The 24,075-nt window shown below is 37.3% G+C and overlaps 1 protein-coding gene across 2 annotated transcripts in view; it reads left to right on the forward strand.

Annotated features, from left to right (window-relative positions):
* Positions 1-24,075, forward strand: part of CSRNP3 (cysteine and serine rich nuclear protein 3) — a 219,686-nt gene that overhangs the window by 115,926 nt on the left and 79,685 nt on the right. For both annotated transcript variants that reach the window (XM_043576935.1, XM_043576936.1), the window contains one exon: positions 11,093-11,263. In XM_043576935.1, coding sequence (XP_043432870.1) covers positions 11,093-11,263 — 171 coding nt within the window. The remainder of the gene's footprint in view (positions 1-11,092; positions 11,264-24,075) is intronic.

Consider the following 24,075-nt stretch of genomic DNA (forward strand, 5'->3'; position numbering starts at 1 on the left):
TCAGCTCAAACCTGTAGTTACAGAGACTCTTGATGAAACATCTTAGATTTCGGCAGATGAGGGAAAGACGTGTTTTCCAAAAGTAGAAACCCATGAGGAATTTATTGAAAGTCATACCTCCCTCGTACCATCTTCTATTGAGATGTGGCAAGTAGAGAAGGCAGTCACCATAGCCATCAAAGTTCAAACTATATGTGGCTTCATAGATACCTTGAATTTTTCCAACTGGAAGCACAGTCTCCACAAAGATCCTCACATATGTTGTGACAGTATGTACTTTTATAAGCTCTCATTTTATATCCTTTATTGCTTTAAAAATTTTCATCAATGTGCCTTTGCTCTACTTTTTCCCATTCCCATGTTGACTTTACATGACCAAGGTATAGTTATTCATCTCTGCTCCATCCAGAGTTCCTGTCTCATCCATAGACCATGAACTTTTCAATTATAGAGGGAGCCTGGCACACAGTAGATGCCCAAGAAATGTTTGCAGATCCAATGCTGTTTTGCAGCCTAGTCTGATTCCAACTCATGTGGTAAAGATGCTATTTCTCTGAATCATGAAACAATCTCTGTGTCACAGATTTGCTGTTTTAAAGTTCCTCTGTATCATAATGATGTTTAGAAATACTGTATTCTGACTCTTGATTTTGGCTCAGGTCATGATCTCATGGTTTGTGAGATCAAGCTCCACATTGGGCTCTGTGCTGACAATGTGGAGCCTGCTTGGGATTTTCTGTCTCACTCTCTCTCAGCCCCTCCCCAATCACGTGCACGCATGTGCACTTTTTCTCCTCTCTTTCTCACAAAAATAAATCTTAAAAAGAAGAAATACTGTGTCAACTGATATAGTCACAAGAATTTTTCAAAAGAAACTTAAAAAATATATCGACACTTTTTACTTAAAATTATTTTAATAGTTGGGGCAACCTGGTGGCTCAGTTGATTGAGTGTCCAACTCTTGATTTCGGCTCAGGTCATGATCACAGGGTCGTGATATCGAGTCCCAAGTCGGGCTCCACATTGAACGTGGAGTCTCGTTGGGATTCCTTCTCTCTCCATCTCCTCCTCCCTCTCTTTCTCTCTTGCACATGTGCATTCTCTCTTTAAAAAATAAAATTTAAATTAAAAAAAATTTAATTAAAAAAGTTATTTTAATAGTAGCACACCCAGAAGTGCTTTTTGATAAATACACATTGATAACAAATGTTGGATAATTGATGGGAAAGAGTATCATGACTCTGCTTTTGTCAAACTTGTTTGAATGGTGAAACTTCTCTAAATAGTGAGTTTCCAAATTTTAGAAGATTGTATGAATTTGATGTGACTTATTTCCATTTTGAACCAGTTTTCATCTGTGCCAGTAGAACCTTCACTGAGACTTGAAAACCCAGGTATTTAATCTTACAGTCTATATTATTTTTACTAATTGCTCTATAATGCAGTGTGCTCTGGAGGCTGAATAACTCGTTCTCTACCTCAGGTAGTAAAATCTATATCTTGCCTTAAGGTGGTGATTCATTTTAAAGCATGTCCAAAGTACTTTTTTCCACTTATTCTAATTTTAAAAATCTCCTCTATTTTTTGCACAGTGTCTTTGGCAGGATCCCAGTGCTTAGATGGGTATGGTCTCAAAGCTTGGCCATATTTTACTCTGATGTCCACTTTAGAGTACTTTATGGGGAAAATGTTTTCAAAGTTCCTTTCCCTTTGGACTATTCTTATGATTCTTCTGGAAGAAAAGGATATCATATCCCTTAAATACCCTTTGATCTACACTCGCTAGTCTACTTTATTATTTAATCAGAAGCTTTCTAAAAGACTGAAGAGAAACTTCTTAAGTGCTAAGGAGGAAAAAAAAATGTTATCTCTCAGTGTTGCAGTAATAATTCTAAATTCTTCTAAGTATGTGAGGTCTTTTTTTTCCCTGAATGCGTAAGTATTGCTATTCGCCAAAGGAATTAGGCTAAGTACTGTTCTTTAGCCTTAATAGCAAGCACATAAAATAAATTTTTCATTGGCACTTTTGTTAGAGTAAGAAAAATAGGCTTACAATGAGCACTTGATCAGTTTTCAACAGTTTTAAAAGCCTTATCATGTCCTTGGTTAGTTGTGTCTGCTCTTGCTAACTAAAAGAACATCCTGGAGGACAGGACTTTTGGCTTCTAGTTCACATGTATTCTAGTATGCCATGTTGCCAAATACCAACTAATGAACAATGCTTAGGGTTAAGAGGGGTTAAAAACCAAGTTCTGTCTTTCTTATATGGATGGTAACTAATCTCAATGGCAGGTAACATGGAAAACTTCTTGGGGCCCCCCTGCCAGATAGAGTCATATGACCAAGCTTTTATGGCTTTTATGACCAGGTAGTGGGGAATGCATTGCATTAGAGCCATTCTCACTAGTTATGTCTGCCCCTTATTTTGACAGAAGTGGAAATTGAGACCCAAGGAGGTAATCCTCTTACTTAAAATTAGGCCACTCGTTAGTAGCTCATCCAGGATTAGACTCCAAATTGATGGCCATTCATTTACTGAGCAAGCACTGGAGTACATCTTCAATCCATGAGGAACCTTACAGTCAAGTGTGAGAAAATGGCAGGCAAGCCAGCAATTATGATAAAGAGTGATAAGCACTGGGAGCTGTGAAATACAGAGAGATCACTTAACCCAGTGGGGTGCTGGTCAGGGAATATTTTTAAGGGAAAGTTTGGGTGAGGTCTTTTGGGAAAATGATCTAGATTTCTGAAAGCTTGCTTTCTTTTGTTAAAATAACCTTGGAGGATTGGGAAAAAGATTACAGAGTATAGGTACAAAGAGCCTAGCCCATGGTCGGTGCTCACTAAAAGCTGACCAGTATTATAAATGTATCAAGGCACTCCAACTACCTTTTAGGAAAGACAGACACTGTTTTGGGGAGAGTGTACTGCAACCCAGAATCATCCACCAAGATACAGAGTTATAGAGGAGGTCAGTTTGGGGTAGTCGTTTTAGAGTAGTAGGTGGTAGCCAAGAAAACAGTGAAGGAACCCCTAAAATTGTTATGGAATGTCTCCCTGAGAGTAGAAGACACCGAAGAAGTTGGAAAGACCCCTTCTCTAGGAAGTGGATGACCCTGGTGGTAAAAGGAACAAGAGACAAGAGATTCTTAAGCTTCTTTGATACTTTGAACTAATGTGTCCATAAGAAATCATTTCTCCAGGTTCTGAATATCCACCCAAGCTGAGGAAGTGGGATAAATCACCAGAGTGGAGGCTCTTGACCAGGGAGTCCGTGGATAGATGGCATGCATTTGTACTTATTTGCCCTTTTTTCTGTGGAAAGCATTCATTTCTTTCATAAGATTCTCAAGCTGCAGATCAGCAAGCTGCAAAAATTTTGAGATCCAAAGCACATAAAGTAACTCAGACCTTTAACTCAAGGTCACAGGCAACTCTGGCACAAGGAACTCATACATAATTGGGGAACCCTGCAATCATTTCTCCAACAAAAATATTCATTAGACAGGAGTGCCCCCAGGGTTCTTGGCTTAAACAGGCACCTGGGCAAGAGGTGTATTTGGCCAACTTGCGCTTGTCACATTGGCAAGCCACCAGCAGCATTTTTCACATTGGTGGTGCCCCGTGGAAACACCTTGCAGGATTTTACCTTGTGAAATCTTTGCCAAATCCCTATCCTCTTGGAGGCGGATATGTCAGTTTCTTGCCAAATGGGTTAAAGCAGAAATGGCCTTAGTATTGTGGAAAAAGATATCCCCTCTTTTCTTTTTTAATAAGAGAAATGCATAAGCATTCTGAGAACGTGTGGAGCGATGAGTGTTCAAAGGCATAGCATCTGATGCCAACTTCTTCAAATAATGATTATCTCATTTAGCAGAGACTTTAGTCTATAGTCTGTGCTTGATTAACAGAATAGTGTCAGGGCAGTAGTAATGTCAGTGTTAGGGCCAAACATAACAAATTACTCAACATCATGGTTTAAAAAAATAATTGGGGATGAAAAGGATTTAATACAAACTAAGTTGATTAAAATTGTATCCCAATAGTTAGGAACACATCTGGATAATTAAAGATATTGCACCCAAGGATTCAAAATAACACAGTATGATTTTTTTTTTTTAGCTAAGCTTTGCTTTCTTAAGTATTGGAATAAGACCTATACGCCATCAATTGAGCAACTGTCCTCTTCATCCTCTATCTGGCCCAGTAACAATCTGGCTGATAAAGTGTGACATTGTGAATAATTTTGCTTTTGCCAGTTAGGCTTTTCCCACCTGCTATCACAGATGAGCCACACACCAGTATTTTCGTCAATCTGTTTGCAGTGCTGCTCAGCTCTTCATTTGAATTTGGTGAAGCAACCAGAAGAAGCATCAAAATTGCTTTCCATTCTGAGTGAAAGTAAAGAAAAGTAAGCTTTTCTTTCCATGCAACTTAATCCTGACACTGGTGTTTCCTGGGCCTGAAGCCCACTGCTGATGGAAGCAAGCAGCCTCGTCTTAGCAAAGTCCTTGGAGTAGAATTTTATCATAGTTTCTTAGCTTTTTGTGCTTGTTGGAAGAATTTGATGAGGTCATAAAATAAATTATTTTGTTCTTTGAGAAGTCATGGAGAGATGTCCTCCATGGCATGTAATGCAGGGGAATGTGCCATTTGATGTATGTCACGTCACCAAGGTGAAAGTGTCTTTGTTAATGACCCTTGCAGTTAGAGAGGACTCTCACTTTGCTTAACTACAAAACTAGCAAGGCAGCAATGCAAAGGACAAACCCAGGCCCCCACAAGAAAGTGAACAGAAGGGTTCTAGATGTATCCCTTTTTCCCTAAGGGAGTACCATGGAAGGTTTTTGGTCTCGGCAGTCTCCATGGAATAAAGAATTACCAGGTCAGATGAACCACAAACTCACAGCTCATCTTTTTTTTTTCCACCAAGCCAGGGAGGAGATAGCATTTCACTAAAAAGATCTCCTCATTCTCATAGAAGGAAATTCTTGCCATGCCAGAATTACTTCCTTTTAAATTCACTTCTTCCCGCACCAGTGATAGGTCTGGCCTTCCCTTAATCTATTTAACCAGTACTCACCCCCTCACCTTTCTTTAATTATTTGTTAAACTCATGATTCACCCTAATTACCTTTCAGGTTTTATTTATTCAGTTTCATCTGTTTGGTAAAGGACAGGAATATTCAGATAATGTAGCTCCAGGTGGTAGGTGGTATTTCTTTCTTTCTTCTTTTTTTTTTTAAGGCTTACACCCAACGTGGGACATGAACTCATGACCCTGAGATCAAGAGTTGCATGCTCTTCAACTCTTGACCTCTGCTCAGGTCATGATCTCACGCTTCATGGAAGTGAGCCCCATATTGGGCTCTGTGGCCTGTTTGGGATTCTTTGTCTCCCTCGTTCTGCCCCTCTCCTGCTTTCTCTCTCTCTCTCTCTCTTTCTCTCTCTCTCTCTCTCTCTCTCTCTCTCTGTCTCTCTCAAAATAAATAAATAAACTTAAAAGAAAAAAAAAAGAGCTGCATGCTCTACCTACAGAGCCATCCAGGTGCCCCAGTAGGTGGCATTTTGTATGTAGATGTTTTTGTTACATTCTAGTCATTCTTCTTTCTCCTCCAGAGCTGAGAACACCCCTTAGGGTTGTCAGAAGAAATTGTGGATACTCAATTAAATTTACATTTCAGATAAACTACAAATAATAAATACAAATATATCTTGAAGGTGATTTCATCTTTTATCTAAAATTCAAATTTAACTGGGTGTCCTATATTTTTATTTGCTAAATCTGGCAACCCCAAAGTGGTTCTGCAAATCAGATAACTTGCTCATCAGAATTTGGGATTGATGATATTCTTAAGGCATATTTTCTGTGGTAATTTCCTTACAGCACATAACAAAGCATTATGAAATAAGGACAGAATGAAAAATGAAAACAGGGTTAAACATTAGGTGAATAGAAGTGGGATAGTAAGAACTAAACGAGTTACCTATGAAAGCTACGAAATTTTTACGTTGTCAGAAGAGAGTGATATGAACATAATTCCAGCAAATACCCAAGTTAGCTTCAGTCATTCTTCCAAATGCATTAAAATGTACATTTTCGTCCAGCGTCTTGATTTGGCATTCTTAGTGAAGCTCTCCCACTTACTTCAGTCTACATCCTTCTGTCTTCTGATATTTTTCCAGAAATACATTAAACAAAAGAATTGCACTTGTAACCATAGAACATCTAGTGTAGTTCATCAGTATTTGTGTGTGTGTGTGTGTGCGTGTGTGTGTGTGTGTGTAGAGATTTGAAAACATTTGTAGCTCTCTACTACTTTTTCATTAAATGTGCTCCAACACTTCTGAACAATGGTTATATCTAATAAAAAGTTGAGAGCAATAGTATATGTTAGTGAAGAATAGCAGAGATCCAAGATCACAAGATGCTTATTGGAGTTTTATAATGAAGTGGTTATTAATTTGGCAATAGAAAAGGCACGAGGGTGCAGAGAAAGGGGAAGCTGTCCAAGTGGTGAATTCATGGACTCTATTAATGAATGAAAAAATTAGGATAAATCAGTGTTAGACAAGAAGAAAATATTGGCTTTGAAGTACAGTTGAACTTATTGAGGCCTCTGAGTAAGATTCTCTGGAGTAGTACCTAATTGGGTGGCTCTTTGCCTTCCGGCCATGTAGTTGAGTGATCAAAGGACTGACCCCTCACCCAGGATGGGCGAAAACATTACTCACTCCTCGGAACACTAAACTTGAACTGTGAGACATAGAGAGAAGTTGCTGGACTTAAACCTGGTAACAGTGGTGCTCTAGAAAAAAGATAAGGAATTTCTACAGTCATAACCTTAGACGCTGTCCTTACTCCTGCATTCCTTTAATTTTGGATTTCAGCTCTATCTTAGATTGCATGAACTAGTTCAGTATTTTTCCAACAGATGTCTTTGTGCTTAAGTTAGCTAGAATTTGCTTTTGGGCTGCTTGCAAGCAAAAAAAAAAATGTATGACGTTTTGAGGTCAATTTCATCTTTCATTTTGATTCTCATCCAATCAAAAATGCCAGATATTTTGTTAGTAAGGAAAGAGAGAGTGGTGAATGAGATGAACTTGATTTCTGCTTCATGGAGCTTTCAGTCTCGCAGAGAAAACAGACACTGATAAGTAATTAAAGTATAGAAATGGAAGGGTTCTATGCATTCATCAACAAATATTTATTGAGCATCTATAATATATAAGACACTGTTCTAAACCATTGGCACTCAGTAAAGAAAACAAAGATCCTTGCCCTTGTATCTTGTAGCAGGGGATGAAAGCGATAGATAATAAACATCGAAATATATAAATAAATAACATGGATTTAGAAGATGGTAATTGCTATGGGAAAAGAATTAAAAAGGGGATCAGAAGGAACAATATATCAAAAGGCCTGGAAGCCAGAGAGAAATGGCAGGTTGGAGAAACTGAAAGATTATTAGAGCTAAAATACTGGCAACAAGGCAATGGCTCAAAATGAAGATGAAGAGGTTAGGTAAAGTAGATTGTTAAGGACTTTATAAGCCATTTTGAGGATTTTGAACTCATCCTAAGGCAATCCAAAGCCACTTAAGAGTTTTAAGCTATAGACTCACATGATCAGATTTGCATTTTAGATTTATCATTCTGCCTGCAACCTGGAAAACACATCTAAAGCAAACAGTAGTGGATGGGAGAGAGTAATTAGGAGGCTCTTGTCCTAGTCCAAATGAGAAATGGTGATGCTCTTGACTAGCATATGTTTCATGAATTGGAAAACAGTAGCTGTGTTAAAATGGCTGTTATTGAGGCTTAGATTTTCAGCTTCTCACATTTAGAACAGATTAATGCCTGTCCAGATTTATCTTCTGTTCCCTGGGCTTTGATGCTATATAAAGCCAATTTGAAATGTTGACCACTTTTTCATTGGCTTCACATCCATGAAGTTTAATTATGCCTCATCTTTAGAAACAAAAATATGATAAGTGGATATTTAAGGAACTGTGGCAGCCGTAAGACAGGCATTCGTTGTACTCCCTATAGCATCTGTACCTAACTAGCCACATATTGTCCTCAAATTCTGAATCAATACAGGACACAAGCAAACCAGGTATATACAACTTCTCTATTAACAGGGCCTTCCCTCTAAATTCTCATATTCTTCTCTTCCCCAGTGAGATAGTGTAGACGATGTAGAAGAAACCACATGATCTTTTTACCACTCCACTGTTGGGTTTAAATGAAGGGTTACATTCCTTTAAGCGATGGGTCATTTGGCCTCATGATTTGTCATGACCTCTTATTACACTCACATAATATTTTTTAAAGGCAGTGCAACTAGACAAGTATTATGCTTGTTTGCTGCACAAGCAATCAGCACTTAACCACTATCATATGTATATGCTAAGGTTAAGCACTTCTGTAATAATTTGAATTTTTTTAAGTTTATTTCTTTATTTTGTGAGAGACAGGTGGGTGAGAGGCAGAGAGAGAGAGAGAATCTCAAGCAGGCTCCGCAATGCCAGCACAGAGCCTGAAGTTGGCCTCGAACTCATGACCTAGGGATTGTGACCTCAGCTAAAATCAAGAGCCGGACACTTAACTGACTGAGCCATCCAGGTGCCCCTGTAATTATTTGAATTTTTAATTTCTAGCTTATATACTAACCCCAACCTAAAGGGTCAGTTCCTTCTTTCCTTTGAGCTGGGTCTAGCTCAGGTTCTTTCAGCCTTAAAGATGTAGACAGAAATTGTATCTAACCTTCAACTCCATTGCTTGCCAGTCCCAAAATACAATAACAAAAAGAAAAAGAGACTTTTCAATTTCCTTGTCATCCCTCCAAAAAGTTCCCCTCTTATTCTTGAGGAAGCAAACAAGGAAGAGTACCAAGTACCACTTTACCATATTGAAACATTGTTGTCTGTGGTGCAATTGAAAGTCTTCGGTTCTTGAGAAATCTGCCTTTCCTAAGGAAGTTGGGAATGGAGGGAACTTACGGATATGGTTTGTAACTGTTCCCATTGCACTATCTTATTATAAGAACGTACTTTTTAAACATGGGTTTCCATCTTATATTACTTTGTGTCTTGGAGGCTCTCCCTCATGAATTACTTTGCATCTTGTTTGAAGTGAACCATTTTAAAATTTATATCCTGTCCTACTTTTATTTCAAGAACTTTACTTAAAATATCTTTTGTTCTCTTGCCCTGCTCAGATCTGCAATATGCATGCACATTTTATGCATTTCACACTCTTTAAGATAGAGAAAATAATATGCTAATTTGAATAGTGGTAAAATCAGAGTCAGGATAGAGATTTTATTCTCAGAAGAGTGGACAGTGCAATATCTTCTTATGGCGTCTGTTCTCTCCATTGTTAATATAAGTCATGTAAAAGACGTGGTTTAGTAAAACAAGGCAGTAGAACATGAATTTGGGAGTACTCTCAGTTTGATGGAGCCGCATAGTGGGTGTTTGCTCCTTGAGGGCAGGGAACATGTTCTCCTCCCTTTTGTGTCACCCACTCCACCCAAGGAGTCAAGCATATACATACCAGTAACTCAACATGTACTCAGATGAATGGAAAATATTGAAATTAATGATAAATCCTTATGAGACATTTAATACTATATTTAATTTTACTAGAAAACACACAAAGATGGCCAAAGAAGAGATTTTGACTAGGTTTTAAGTACTGGGTTTTGTCACTCTCTAGGAAGTGGACACCCCCAAGGAAGGGAGCTGCTGGAGAGCAGACTAGAAATTAGACAAGTGGTCCTCCGATATGAGTACACAGAGTGCCAGGCACTACCTCCTGGAAGTGTCTGATTCAGTAGATCTGAAGTGGGGCCAGTGGCCCTCCCCAGTGATGCTGATTCTGCTAATCCAAGTAACCCACTTTAAAAACTACAGAATTAGACTTTTCGAGAGAGCTGGCTCAGCTGAGGGGACCTGGGCGTGCTGCCTTGCTGTGTGATCTTCACAGAGAAGGGGTGACTTCAGAGATGTCTGAGGGCAGTATCTAGAATAGTTTCAAGGGTCTTGCTTTCTCTTGATCAACAGGACTGATGGCTTCACTCTGGCAGGAAAAGGAGATAACGGTTTCACGAACTCAAATGAGACTTAAAATTAGCTGACGTAAATGAGATAGAAGTTGGAATGCATGGAATCAACTTAGTAATACTTTTAGCTAAGTTAACCTAATTTAGCAATGGAAGACCATGTACATACATATCTAAGCTAATTTATATATAGGTTATTCCCCGAAATATCCTTACACTGCAAGGAAAGTTTATGCTCTTTAGCTGACTGTGCATATGTCAAGGTAAATGGGGAAGGTGGAGAAAGGGCAGCCCAAGGAGAGAGGAAAGCCCATTCATCCTAGAGAAAGCATTTAGGAGAAACTACCCCCACCTTTCCCCCTGCCCACTAAAGGCTGTTTCCCAGGTAAATAGCCTTAGGAAGTTTCTGAAACAGTGGAAACAGCTTTGGTAACCAGGTATCATGGGAACACATTTCATCTAATTGCAGTATTGAAATGGAAACTACCTAAAATTTAGAACCGATTTCATATGCTTTGTTGTGTTCAGCTAATTAGGCTCTTGCATTTTAAAACTTGAGTATGAGGTTTTTACATACTTATCTGTGTTTCTTCTGGATGAATTTTATGTAAGGCAATAATCATTTAAGACTTTGGGGGATATTGACACTTTTTTCATTACAGGATTTCATGGACTCAGGTAGATTTTCTCAATTTGCCAACAAAAAAGAATAGAGAAATTATATTAAAATAAGCTGTGTCTTTAAAAAATGATACATGTTGGTAACCAAATGGTCAATTGCTCGTATTTAATTTTAATTTTAATTTTTGTTAATTTGAATTTGTTAATTCAATTTTGTTAATTTTAATTTTAATTTTTGTTAATTTGAAAATATTAAAAAAAAACTGCTTAGTGATCCTTTCAAGGAAAGACTCAGCTCATGTATAAAAAAAAAAAAAACACATAAAAATGACTCTGGAGACCTTGGCTACACATCTAGCGGTCAAATATTTCAATGCTTCATTGCTCCCGTTCCTGTTACAGGTACATGTGACAGCGCTGCAGCTATGAGTGGAATTTTAAAGAGGAAGTTTGAAGAAGTTGACGGCTCTTCACCCTGCTCCTCTGTGCGGGAATCAGATGATGAAGTTTCCAGCAGCGAGAGTGCTGACAGTGGGGACAGTGTCAATCCATCCACTTCTAATCATTTTCCCCGTGAGTAATGAAACCATACCTGAAGCTAATTGTCTGGCTCTGCAGTGAAAATAATTGTATCATCTTGGTCATTGTTTTGAACCTTTATTACTAGTTTTGTTTTGTCCTTGTAATTGATTTAAAAGCAAAACATGATTGAGTAAAAAAAGAAGCATTTTTGAGGTATCAGTAGATTCTTTTATTTGGATTGCTTTTGGGAGTGGATTATTTTGATAGTGTTAACCAACTGATTCAATGAAAAAATGGTATTTTTTTCAATTTTTTAAATGTTTGTTTATTTTTGAGAGAGAATGAGAGAGGGAGAGAGCAGGGGTGGGGCAGAGAGAGGGAGGCAGAGGATCTGCGCTGACAGCGCAGAGCCCAATGTGGGACTCAAACCCACGAACCCTGAGATCGTGACCTGAGCCGAGGACAGCCGCCTAACAGAGCCACCCAGGCGCCCGCAAAATTGTATTTCATTATTATTAATTTTAAAAGGGAGCACCCTACTGAGAAGATTTGGGGAAAGACAAGTCCAGACACAGAAATTTATCCTCCCAAAGCTGAAATGATATTCTGGGGCGGGAAAAAATAGATGTATTTGGGAGTGGGAAATCTAAGTTATAATGAGAAAGAACGTGCCACCCTGCAATAAGAGACAAGAAGGGTACAAAACTCTCCCAAGTGTGTAAGTGCATGCGGTTTATACTTCTTTCTACTCATTCCTTTATTCTTTATCCCCAAGAATAATATTTAAAGCCCACAAAGAAAAAATAGAGATGTATGCCTTCTCATTGATTCCTCTTTCTGTCACACTGTGTGTTAGCCAAAGCAGGCTTCAGGTTCTGAGCTGTCAGCACAGAGCCCCCCCCCCCATGCGGGGCTTGAACTCACGAGCTATGAGATCACGACCTGAGCCGAAGTTAGACACTTAACCGACAGAGACACTCAGGCTCAGAGCCCCCAGAAAATTCTTAATACAATCTGCAAGCTAAAAAAAACTGGCTAGTAATACCTAAATGATCTTCTTAAAGTTATTTTCCAACAGGAAGATTTTACTATATCATGATACCATGAGAGATAACTAGTCTTAGTTTTTCCATTTTTCAGTTAAGTGGCTGATTTTATTAATATGCAATCCTATAACATGGAATATAATTTGGAAATGTGAAAACCCAGAAAACCAAAAGAATAAACAATAATTTTAAAGGGAATAAAGATCTCAATAAAACTGTTGAGCATGAAACAAACTAAAATCAAAAGCATTCCTTTAAACAAGCAAAGCTAATAGAAAATATAAAGAAAGGGCAATTATAATTATCACAACAAAAAAATCATAAAGTATTCAGGGACAAGGTAATTGTGTAATATAAATAATCTACAAATACATTTATATATGTCATGATGATATGAAATGAGCTTGTGTTTTTGATTTAAAAGAAGATACATGTGTACGTATTAGGTCTTAGTATTAACAGTGGTAATAACATCATTATCATCATCCAGTAGAGTTTTGTGAAGATCAACAGAACAAGTGAGATAATACACATGAAAGAACTTTGTAAAATCTTATTACTAAACACATTTTATATTGAAAATTATGATCATAGCTAATATTTATAGGGTATATAAATGCTTTAATAGCTTTGGAGCTATACAGCTCCAATGTAGGGATATACATTATCCCTACTCTTTCCATCCATTCTAGAAGTACCACTACCTTCAGTTTATAGAGGAAATATGTAAGGCTCAGAGAGGCTAAACATCTTGCCCAAGGTCACACAGGATTTGAGCTTAGATATATATGTGTGTATGTGTGTACCTCACTCCATAGTCTTCATTTTTTCCATTATCTCATACTGCCCTTTAATTATATAGTATTGAACATATCTTTAAAATATTGTTTATTGTGGGGCGCTTGGGTGGCTCAGTTGTTTGAGCATCTGACTCTTGACATCGGGACATTGGCTCAGGTCATGATCCCAGGGTTGTGGGATCGAACCCTAAGTCAAGCTCCATGCTGAGCATGAAGACTGCTTGAGATTCTCTCTCTCTCTTTTTCCCTTTGCCCTGCTCCCCTGCTTGCATGCACTGTCTTTCTATAAAATAAAGAATAAAAAATAAATGTTGTTTATTTTGAGTTAGTAAAGAGGTAGGTTATGTTTCCAGATATAAAGATAAATAAAGTTATTAAAGCTTTCCATATTAATTTATAAATATTAGTATAGTCTCAAAAGCCTCAATTGGATTTTCTTAGAAGGTGATAGAATGATAAAAATCTATTTGGGAAAATAAGCTAATGAGAATAAAGGTATATTTTTAAAAAGACAGTATAAATGTTGAAAAGCCATTCCAGATATCAAATCATAGTAGAAAATTATTAATTTAACTTTTTTGATACTGTGCTAGATCTAGGAAAGTATAGAAAGTCTCAGCATGTTATATATAAGAGTTTAATGTGTAAGAATACAGTTTTACAGGGGTGCCTGGGTGACTCAGTCAATTGAGTGTCCAACTCTTGATTTTGGCTCAGGTCATGATCTCTCACTGTGAGATTGAGACCCACGTCAGGTTCTATGCAGACAACACAGAGCCTGCTTGGGATTCTCCCTCTCCCTCTCTCTCTCTCCCTCCCCCACATCTCAAAAGTATATGCTCTGTCTCTCTCAAAATAAGTAAAAACATTAAAAAAAAAAAAGAATAGAGCCTTATAGAGCAATGGGAAAGGGAAGAAGTATGTAATAAATGGTGATGGTGTTAGAGTTTGAAATAGAAGTAATTTAGATACACATCTCACAACACATGCCAAAATACATTCCAGGTGGATTAAATAGATTAAAAAAAATCAAATTTTGGGGATATTGTTTATTTGTCAGACATGGGATCATTACCCAAGTTTTGAAGTAACAAAAAAAGTCACATTGCAAAATACTGATATTAAATATATTATTTATTATATTTAATTAAAAAAACACATATGAATCTTTTAGATAACCTCCAGAGGCAATCCACACAATAGGAAATATGATTAGCAAAATTTTAAAGCATGTAACAATAGTAATAATAATGCAGATTAAAATAATACTAATGAGATTCTGTTAGTATGAAATCACAGAAATTTTGTCTCCATGAGATTAGCACTCCTCTCCAGTAAAAACTGCTGATACCTAAGTGCTGGTGAAAGTCACTGTATAAATCATAGGTACATACATTGCTACTGATGGTAGTGAAATTTATTTATTTATTTATTTATTTATTTATTTATTTATTTATTTATTTTAATATATGAAATTTATTGTCAAATTGGTTTCCATACAATACCCAGTGCTCATCCCAAAAGATGCCCTCTTCAATACCCATCACCTCCCCTTCCCTCCCGCCCACCCCCCCATCAACCCTCAGTTTGTTCTAAGTTTTTAAGAGTCTCTTATGCTTTGGCTCTCTCCCACTCTAACCTCTTTGTTTTTTGGGTTTTTTTTCCCTTCCCCTCCCCGATGGGTTTCTGTTAAGTTTCTCAGGATCCACATAAGAGTGAAAGCATATGGTATCTGCCTTTCTCTGTATGGCTTATTTCACTTAGCATCACACTCTCCAGTTCCATCCACGTTGCTACAAAGGGCCATATTTCGTTCTTTCTCATTGCCATGTAGTACTCCATTGTGTATATAAACCACAATTTCTTTATCCATTCATCAGTTGATGGACATTTAGGCTCTTTCCATAATTTGGCTATTGTTGAAAGTGCTGCAATAAACATTGGGATACAAGTGCCCCTATGCATCAGTACTCCTGTATCCCTTGGGTAAATTCCTAGCAGTGCTGTTCCTGGGTCATAGGGTAGATCTATTTTTAATTTTTTGAGGAACCTCCACACTGTTTTCCAGAGTGGCTGCACCAGTTTGCATTCCCACCAACAGTGCAAGAGGGTTCCCGTTTCTCCACATCCTCTCCAGCATCTATAGTCTCCTGATTTGTTCATTTTGGCCTCTCTGACTGGCGTGAGGTGATATCTGAGTGTGGTTTTGATTTGTATTTCCTTGATGAGGAGTGATGTTGAGCATCTTTTCATGTGCCTGTTGGCCATCTGGTTGTCTGCCTTAGAGAAGTGTCTATTCATGTTTTCTGCCCATTTTCTTCACTGGGTTATTTGTTTTTTGGGTGTGGAGTTTGGTGAGCTCTTTATAGATTTTGGATACCAGCCCTTTGTCCGATATATCATTTGCAAATATCTTTTCCCATTCCGTTGGTTGCCTTTTAGTTTTGTTGATTGTTTCCTTTGCTGTGCAGAAGCTTTTTATCTTGATGGTAGTGAAATTTAGAAAGCACTTGGAAATATAAGAGCCATAATAATATTCATATCTATGAGTCTGTACTTCAGATAATTTACCTGAAGGGAGAAACATCAAAAATTAGGGGAAAACTACATCAATGAAAATGTTGGTGGTTAGTGGTAGTATCGAAAAATGGGAGTAGGAGGTGGGGAAGAGAAAAGTAACATGTCTAAGAGCAGGGAAATGATCCATTAAATTATGGTGACTTACACAATTATTTTCATAATAGTTGTGAAGATCTTCTGACAGTATATAAAATGCTCATGAGATAAAATTAAGAAAAACATGGGTGCCTGAGTGGCTCAGTCTGTTAAGCATCTGACTTCAGCTCAGGTCATGATCTCACAGTTCGTGAGTAAGCCCCACATCGGGTGAGCTCGAGCCTTGCTTCGGGTGAGCCCCACTTCTCTCTGTCTCTCTCTGCGTCTCGTGGGATTCTCTCTCTCTCTCTCCCTCTCTCTCTCTCTCTCTCTCTCTCTCTCTGCTCCTAGCTCACTTGAACCCTCTCTCAAGAAAGAAAGAGAGAAAGAAAGAAACCAGAACACAAAATTTTACTTCTGTTGTCATAAAGGCAAGAAATGGTATGGCACCTTAGCACTGAAAATGATTTGATTTTTTGAGGTATTAAAAAGATGAATGAATTTTCGTATTTATTAATTTTCATTTCTGTTGATATTTTATGTCTCCCTCAACCAATAAATCTTAAACTTAACCTAAAATGATGACTGTCATTCAAATTGTATTTATGTATGTGGACAGCAGATTGATTGAAATGGCGTGATCCGCTAAATCATCCAGTTTCTTCGCTAACTTGTAAAGGCTTTAATAAGTTATGTGTAATCAAAGTGATTTTTCTATTGAAGAAAATAGACATGTTTTATGATGTCCAAAAACTTATCAAAATGTTTTAGCTCATTGTTTATTATCTGTGGTGGCTGGCAATGTGTTTGTTTACTAAATTGCTGATTTAACTGTATTAAATGAAACCTGGCAGAGATTTTTCACAATTTTTAGAAATTTAATTGATTTAATTAAAAAATGCCCTTGTCATTTAGTAGTCTGCTTAGTTTACCATATTTTTATTATGGAGAGGGAGAAGAATAGGAGGAAAAGCAAAGAATCAAGAGATAAAAATTCTGCCTAGAATATTTACTGTATGAAAGACTTGGGCATATTAACTAATGTGAAAGGGGTAGTTAAAAGGGTTTCTTGTTTCTAGAAATGTATTTCAGATTATTCACTAGTCCTAAAATTGATATGCAAATTTTTAAAATATGTTTTATTTCTTTTTTCATCTAGATTAAAATATGTACTTATCAGCAGTGGTCTTATCTGCATGTAAATCTGTGGATCTAAACTTTTAGGAATATTATTAGTGGTGAATCCTGTTTCTTTAATATACGTCTCTACTTTCAGAAAAAACCTGTCTTAGAGTAAAGAATGATTTTTGATGACTATCAAATTTGTGTGGCATTAGGAAACCAAATTTAGTTTCACATTGAGATTTTTTGTAATGTGGTTATTTAAATCTCACCATCATGAGCTCATCTTTCAAATTAAAAATATCCCATGTACTCAGTACTTTGCAGGGATTAACATATTGTGTAACAACATTTTGTTATCATTACAAATACAGGCATTGATAAGATTGGTATGTGTCAGCAGCTGTAGTAGTAAAAAATTCCATGCTATTCTAAGCTTTCTTAGATATTCAATTTGTAGCACATCACATTATACCAATAAAAGCTTCAAAATATAAATCAATAAGGAAATTAGGCCTCTTTTCATGGACTTCTGAGTTTTGCTAGGCAACTAGCATGCTTACCAGCGATCAACCAAGGTCACATCGTGTACTTCCCTTGAGATAGAAGCATCTGGATTCTGTATTGCTGTGGAACGCTTTGTTTCATCAAATCCCTGTGGCTCCATAGCCAATCAGCCTGTACTTGAGCACTGTCGAAAGGAAAGCTGCAGAGAAGCTAGAGAGGAATGATTTTTTTCCTGCCCTTTCAAGGTTCTTGGCACTTCACACGGGTAATGAGAAGCTGTGTGATGAAACATCCTCCCGAAAGGAACACATTATTTTTCCCGAAACAGTGTTTCTACAAATACATGTACAGTATTTAGGAAGTGAAAGTATCAAGAGGTAAAAGGATAGATCTTCTAAGCTACATATGAAAGCAGGTAGTAGACGTTTTACATAGGGTTGCGATTTTCTCATTTAAAAAACACTTTCACATTCTTGAGTTCATTTCTATCCAAGAATTGTTGTCTGATTAGAAGCTATTATTGTAACTATATTCTAAAAGTAGAAATCACCATTCAGAGATGTATTCCTAATTTACCCAAGGGCTGAGATTATAATCTGTTTCCCTCCCTCCCTCTTTCTTTTCTTACTTGTCTCCCTTTTCTCTCTGAATACACAGGACATACATATGCTACCATGTGCACCCAAGTCAGCCTGTTTCTCCACTGTCTCTTCCCTCCCACTGACTGCACATTTCTTAAAGAGGTTTGAGATGAAGAATCCACAGACAACAGATTTTGACATGAAACTTTGTACTAGAAGTAACCTATTCTCTTAACCTAGCAGTTAAAATGCATTGAAAATTTAGTCTCAGTTTCAACAAATAGAGTATATCTTATGTTACAGGCTCTGAGTTAAGTGCTTTCAGACGTGACAAAATAATAGACTACAAGTACTAAGTACAACTTACGATACAGGAGCAGATCATGTCTATCCAGCACTGTGGTTTACTTTGAGAACTTACTATCCCATAGATAAATGTAGCAATCTATCCCTGAATCTTTGATTTTTCAAACAATAGAGGAGTGTTCAGGCAGAAACCTAACACAGGTGTATCAAGGGAAGTCTTTGATTAAGCAGGAGGTAGGGTCACGTGACCCTCAAAATCTCCTGTCTACTCTGTGATAATATGATTCGAAGAACAAGGGTCAAAATAGCATCTTAAGTTAGAGCTGAGACCAAGTAAGAAAAAATAAGCAGCATAGGTCAAGACACCTCTGCAAAGCTACTGTTAAAATAAGAGATCTCCAGACCCTCTGCATCCCCTTATGTTGAAGAAGAACCTTTTAGCATGGCCTTGGAAGATCAGACCTGGAACCAGTTGCAGATGTGCTTATACGAGGTCAGTGTCCCCATCCAAACACCAGACATAGAGCAGTTGAATCTGTAGGTATTTAGTTGGTTGGGGATATGAAAGTTAAGTAGTTGGGAGAATTTGGAGTGTAGGAAGATAGATATGAGTTAGTGGTCCATTTAGAAAATACTCATAGGAATGCACTGTAAAGTTCAATTCTAATACAGTGGAGTTGTTTTCAGATCATTTCATCTGAGAGATCTGAGAGATCCAGTATGATGAATCAGAGATAGTTAACCATTGCTGCCTCCTCTGGCATTTAGACAGTCCTTCAGGCTGAAATGTCTTCTCTGCCTCCCAATCTCTATGAAGTTCTGTACCTGCTTTAATGTTCACATCAAATACTTCTTTCTCCGTGAAAACGTTACCACGTCTCTCATTTTACCCTGCTCCTTACTAAGTCTTTTGGTGTTTCACCAACATTCAAAACTTTGGCAGTGGTTTTCTATCTTCTTTCCATCCCAGTATTTCCTCCCAAACCATGATGTCAGTAGGCATATGATGGCTCACTGAACCATTAGCCTCATATTTCCTTGACCACCTCTATTCTGAAGTCTTTATTTCTATTCTATTTATGTCCTTTACCTCCATTTCAGTCAGCTGTTTACGTCCACAGCCTCATCCAGAATATTGTTACAAATTAGAACAGCTCTACCACCAATCAAATTTCAGTGTTCCACACTCAGACCACAACCCCTTTTCCTTCCATGTCCTTCCTCCCCAACTCCTTTTTTTTTTTTACCTCATCCTCTTGTTTTCCCCAATAAAGCACCCACCTCTTGTTTTTACATATCTTTCTACCCTTTACCATTTACTTCATTATTTGGTTGTTTTTTGTTTTGTTTTGTTTTGTTTTGTTTTTTTAATTTGGAGGCCAGGACTTTTAACCATTTTCCTCCCATATTCTTCACTCCATATTTCCTTTTTATTCAAATACGTGAAAACTTATTTATTTATTTATTTTTAAAAATTTTAAGTGTTTATTTATGAGAGAGAGAGACAGAGTGAGAGCAGGGGAGAGGCAGAGAGAGAGAGAGAGAGAGAGAGAGAGAGAGGTAAACACAGAACCTGAAGCAGGCTCCAGGCTCTGAGCTGTCAGCACAGAACCTGACACGGGGTTCAAACCCAGAAACTTCAAGATCATGAACTGAGCTGAAGCCGGAAGGTTAACTGACTGAGCCACCCAGGTGCCCCCAAATATGTAAAAACTTTAAAGAAGTTTTAAAGAAAATGACAAACACTGTGTTTTCAGATTCAGCTGCTCATTATTGCCCTACTACCATCCTGCTCAGTGCCCCTGGTTTTCTCTCCCATTTCACAGCACTGAGTGTGTCAGACTGAAGTCACGCCACCTTCTCCCTCATACACAGCAGCTCCTTCTTGTCATTGAGGACCCTGCCTCCATATATATCCTTCTCCCTTCAAGCGGGGCACTCAAAATGAGTTTGGAAGGAATGAGTGTAAGCTCATCAAAGTCAGGAACAGGTCTCTGTACGCCTAACTTCCAGTAAGCACTTAATAAATATTTAGATAAATGGATGAATGAATAGACACTTATTAAGCATGTACTCTTTGCTATTCATTGCACTAGTCCTAGGAGCCAGAAATATAAAAGTAAATGAGACATGATTCAGCTTCTGTAGAAACTCATAGTCTAATAACACTAAAGCATGTCTCCAACACTGACTGTATTCTGTCTTACATCGTAGTTATTTGTACACACACCTTATCTTTTCTGGAGATTTACAGAGCTGAAACGTGTGTTCTTCTTAGGACTTATACTGGTGCAGGTACAATTACTGTTACATACTTGATAAATGACAGTTAGCTTTGCAAAGCGTTGTCTTGTTTTAGTACAACTAAACCATACAAACAAAAAAAAGAATGCATTTATTGTAGGACTTTATAAGGGCATGGACATCAGTGGAAATACAGACAGATTTACAAGCTAACTGTGTAATTTATGATTTTGATGGGTATCATTGTGATATATCAGGATTCTGATATAACAGTTATTATGTCCAAATACATCTAATGGCGAGCTGTGTTTTAAATAGGGCCCCACTGTAATTCTGTATTCCCAGCATGTACCTTTCTGGTTTCATTTGCTTATATATAGCTTTCCTAGGCAGAAACATCGCTGTTTAATTGGATGCTGTGCAGCTATTTATGCAGTAGCTGTACAGCACACTTGAGGGAATCCAAGTTGCTTTCACCTTCACCATCCTTTGAATCAACTAAGCAAAAAAGGGATTACCAAGTCAGACCACTAACATTATATAAATACAGTTCATTTAGTTTGGTTTGGTTTGCTTTAAATTCAGCATCAGGACCTCAGGTTTAGCCATAATAAATGGTACCATTAAGCGTAGCTCTTTATTCCAACGTATTGAGAATTCTGGTTTTGTTTCCTTATTTGCTTTTCCTAGCACAGTCATGTGTTCTATAAACGTGTCTCAAATCTGTCCACTTACCTCCATTTGTGTTGCCAGCCAAGGACATCCATCTTTCATCTCTCTCCTGGACCCCTGCAGGAGCCCTCCAGCTGTTTTCTGCCTCCTCTCTTGTTGGAGTCTCAGTCTTATCTCTGTGCAGGAGTATATTGGATCTCCACTTTCCTTAAATCCTTAAGTTGCTTTCAGATGTACTCATTACTATGGCCTCCAAAACCCTGTACAGCTCCATGATTGAGCCTTTGCCCTCCTCCCCAACCTCCCCTCTCCTTCTTCCCTCCATCTCAAAAAATTCAGCCACATCGATCTTGACTCCGTTTTCTTTTTTTAAGTTTTTATTTAAATTCCTGTTAGTTAACATGCAGTGTAATATTAGTGTCAGGTGTAACATAACAAACCTTTCTTGCCCTAAGATCATGTCTGGAACAGTCTGTGCATGATTGATTGACTCTTTAGATTTCAGGTTCAGCTTAAATGCCAGCGCTTTTCTGGAACTGTCCCTGATCACCCATCCAACATATGCAGGCCCAAAGTCCTCATCTCTTAGAGATGTATGTGGACGTTTTACAGGAAAAATAATAGATATCTTGGAGTTACTTTCAAATAACGCAGCAAAAAGAGAAAGAGAGACAGAAAATGAGGCTGAAAAAATATATATTATTCTGTATTTTATAAAATTAAAAATTTACATAATGCATTTTAAAACTATTCAGCTTATCCTAAAACTTCTGTGGAAGGGTCAGGGCTAAAAAAATTTTGAAAAAGAATAAGGAAAAGGGAAGGCATGCTTACCATTACAGATTTCAATACTTCAAATGCTAAAATAGTTAAAACACATAAAATTAGCTCAGACAGACGACACATGGAATAAAAGAGAGCTTAGAAACAGACTCATATTTAATGGCAACTTGGTATGTGACAGAGGAGACTGAGTTGGAAAAGGAGGGACTGTTCTAATAATGACCTTTTAACAACTGGCCAGCCACATTAAAAAAGATAAAATTAGGTCCCTACCTCATACCATACATGAAAATTAATTCCCAGTGAACTAAGTATGTAAATGTAAAAAAAAAAAAACAAATCAGAACTATAAAACTTGAAGAAAAAAATATAGGAAAATATCTTCATGTCAGATATGATGCAAAAAAGACAAAGCATAAGAAAATACATTTGGGTACATTAAACTTGTTTATATGATCAAATACAGCATCAAGAAAGTGAAAAGATGAGCTGCATACTAGAAAAAATATTTGCAATTAATTAACTGACAAGAAAATAGTATTTGAATATAAAAAGAACTCTTACAAAAATAAAGAGCCAATGTAATAAAAAAGTTATAGAATATGAACAGATAATACACAGAGAAAAGGCTGATACAAATATGAACAGATGTTCAACTCTGTTAGTAAGTAGGGAAATTAAAATTGCAAAAAGACACCATTTCACATGTATCATATCATCAGATTGGCAAAATTTTAAATTTTAAAAAATATTTATTTATTTTTGAGACAGAGACAGTGTGAACAGGGGAGGGACAGAGAGAGAGGGAGACACAGAATCTGAAACAGGCTCCAGGCTCTGAGCTGTCAGCACGGAGCCCGATGCAGGGCTCAAACTCACGAACCGTAAGATCATGACCTGAGCCGAAATCAGATGCTTAACTGACTGAAACACCCAGGAGCCCCAGATTGGCAAAATTTTAAAGTTTGGCAACATCATGTATTGACAAACCTGTGCTGAAGCAGGAATCCTCATAATGCCACTGTGAGTGTCAGATGACTCAATTACCTAGAAAACCCAGTATTGAAAGTTAAAAGAAAGATTAACTGTGGGCCAGTATAGGATTGGATAACTGTAGTTTGCTCATATGATGATAAAATGGATAACAGATTGAACTGAATAGTCAAGTTTACATGTATGCACTGTTGAGTGAAATACACAAATTGCAAAGCTCTATATGATACACGTATGTAATTAAAACACATCGAACGATACTGTATTTTATTGAAGTAAAAATATACATAGGAAAGGATGATACATGACATTGTGAAGATACCTGTAGAGATGAAGAGTAGAAGAATGGGTGGTGGGGGCTTACTGTACTTTCTCACTTTGCTTATATTGTAAAAGTAACAAGCTGAAGTCAATATGGTAAAATATTAACATCCATTAAATATGGATAGTAAATACATATTATTTTTGGAAGGTTGAAGTATTTTATAATTTTTAGCAAGTTTTACATATTTTTCACTTGAGATAAAAGTCCCTGGATTACCCCACTATTCTCTTCCCCTTTATTTTCTTTCTCAGTACCCTTTTTTTTTTTCCTCAGTATGTATCACAATTTGGATCTATTTTATAGTGGATTTGTATATACTTGTATGTTTTTGTATTTGTTTATATTTGGGAATCTGTTTTGTTTAACATTGTATTCCTGATAGAAAAAGGCAGAATGGGGGCACCTGAGTGGCTCAATTGGTTAAGTGTCCAACTTCAGCTCAGGTCATGATCTCAGGGTTTGTGAGTTTGAACCCCACATCAGGCTCTGTGCCCGGAACCTAGAGCCTGCTTCGGATTTTGTGTCTCCCTCTCTCTCTGCCCCTCCCCCATTCATGTTCTGTGTCTCTTAAAAATAAATAAACATTAAAAAAAAAAAAGGCAGAAGATCCCCTAGCACATTAAAAACTTCCAGGCCAAATTTGTTCATTAACTAGAACTAAATTTAATCTGTTCATTGAGATTCTTCATCTTGTCCACAATGATTGCCAAGTGATATTGCCAAATATTCTTCTGAAATCCTTTCATACACATTCAGTGCCCAAGTCCTAAAATGTAGGGAGCAGCATCTTCCCCAGATGTTGGGCTCTAGGATGCACAGTGATGTTTAC

Source organism: Prionailurus bengalensis, chromosome C1 (assembly GCF_016509475.1).
Source record: "Prionailurus bengalensis isolate Pbe53 chromosome C1, Fcat_Pben_1.1_paternal_pri, whole genome shotgun sequence".
In the NCBI taxonomy this organism is placed as follows: domain Eukaryota; kingdom Metazoa; phylum Chordata; class Mammalia; order Carnivora; family Felidae; genus Prionailurus; species Prionailurus bengalensis.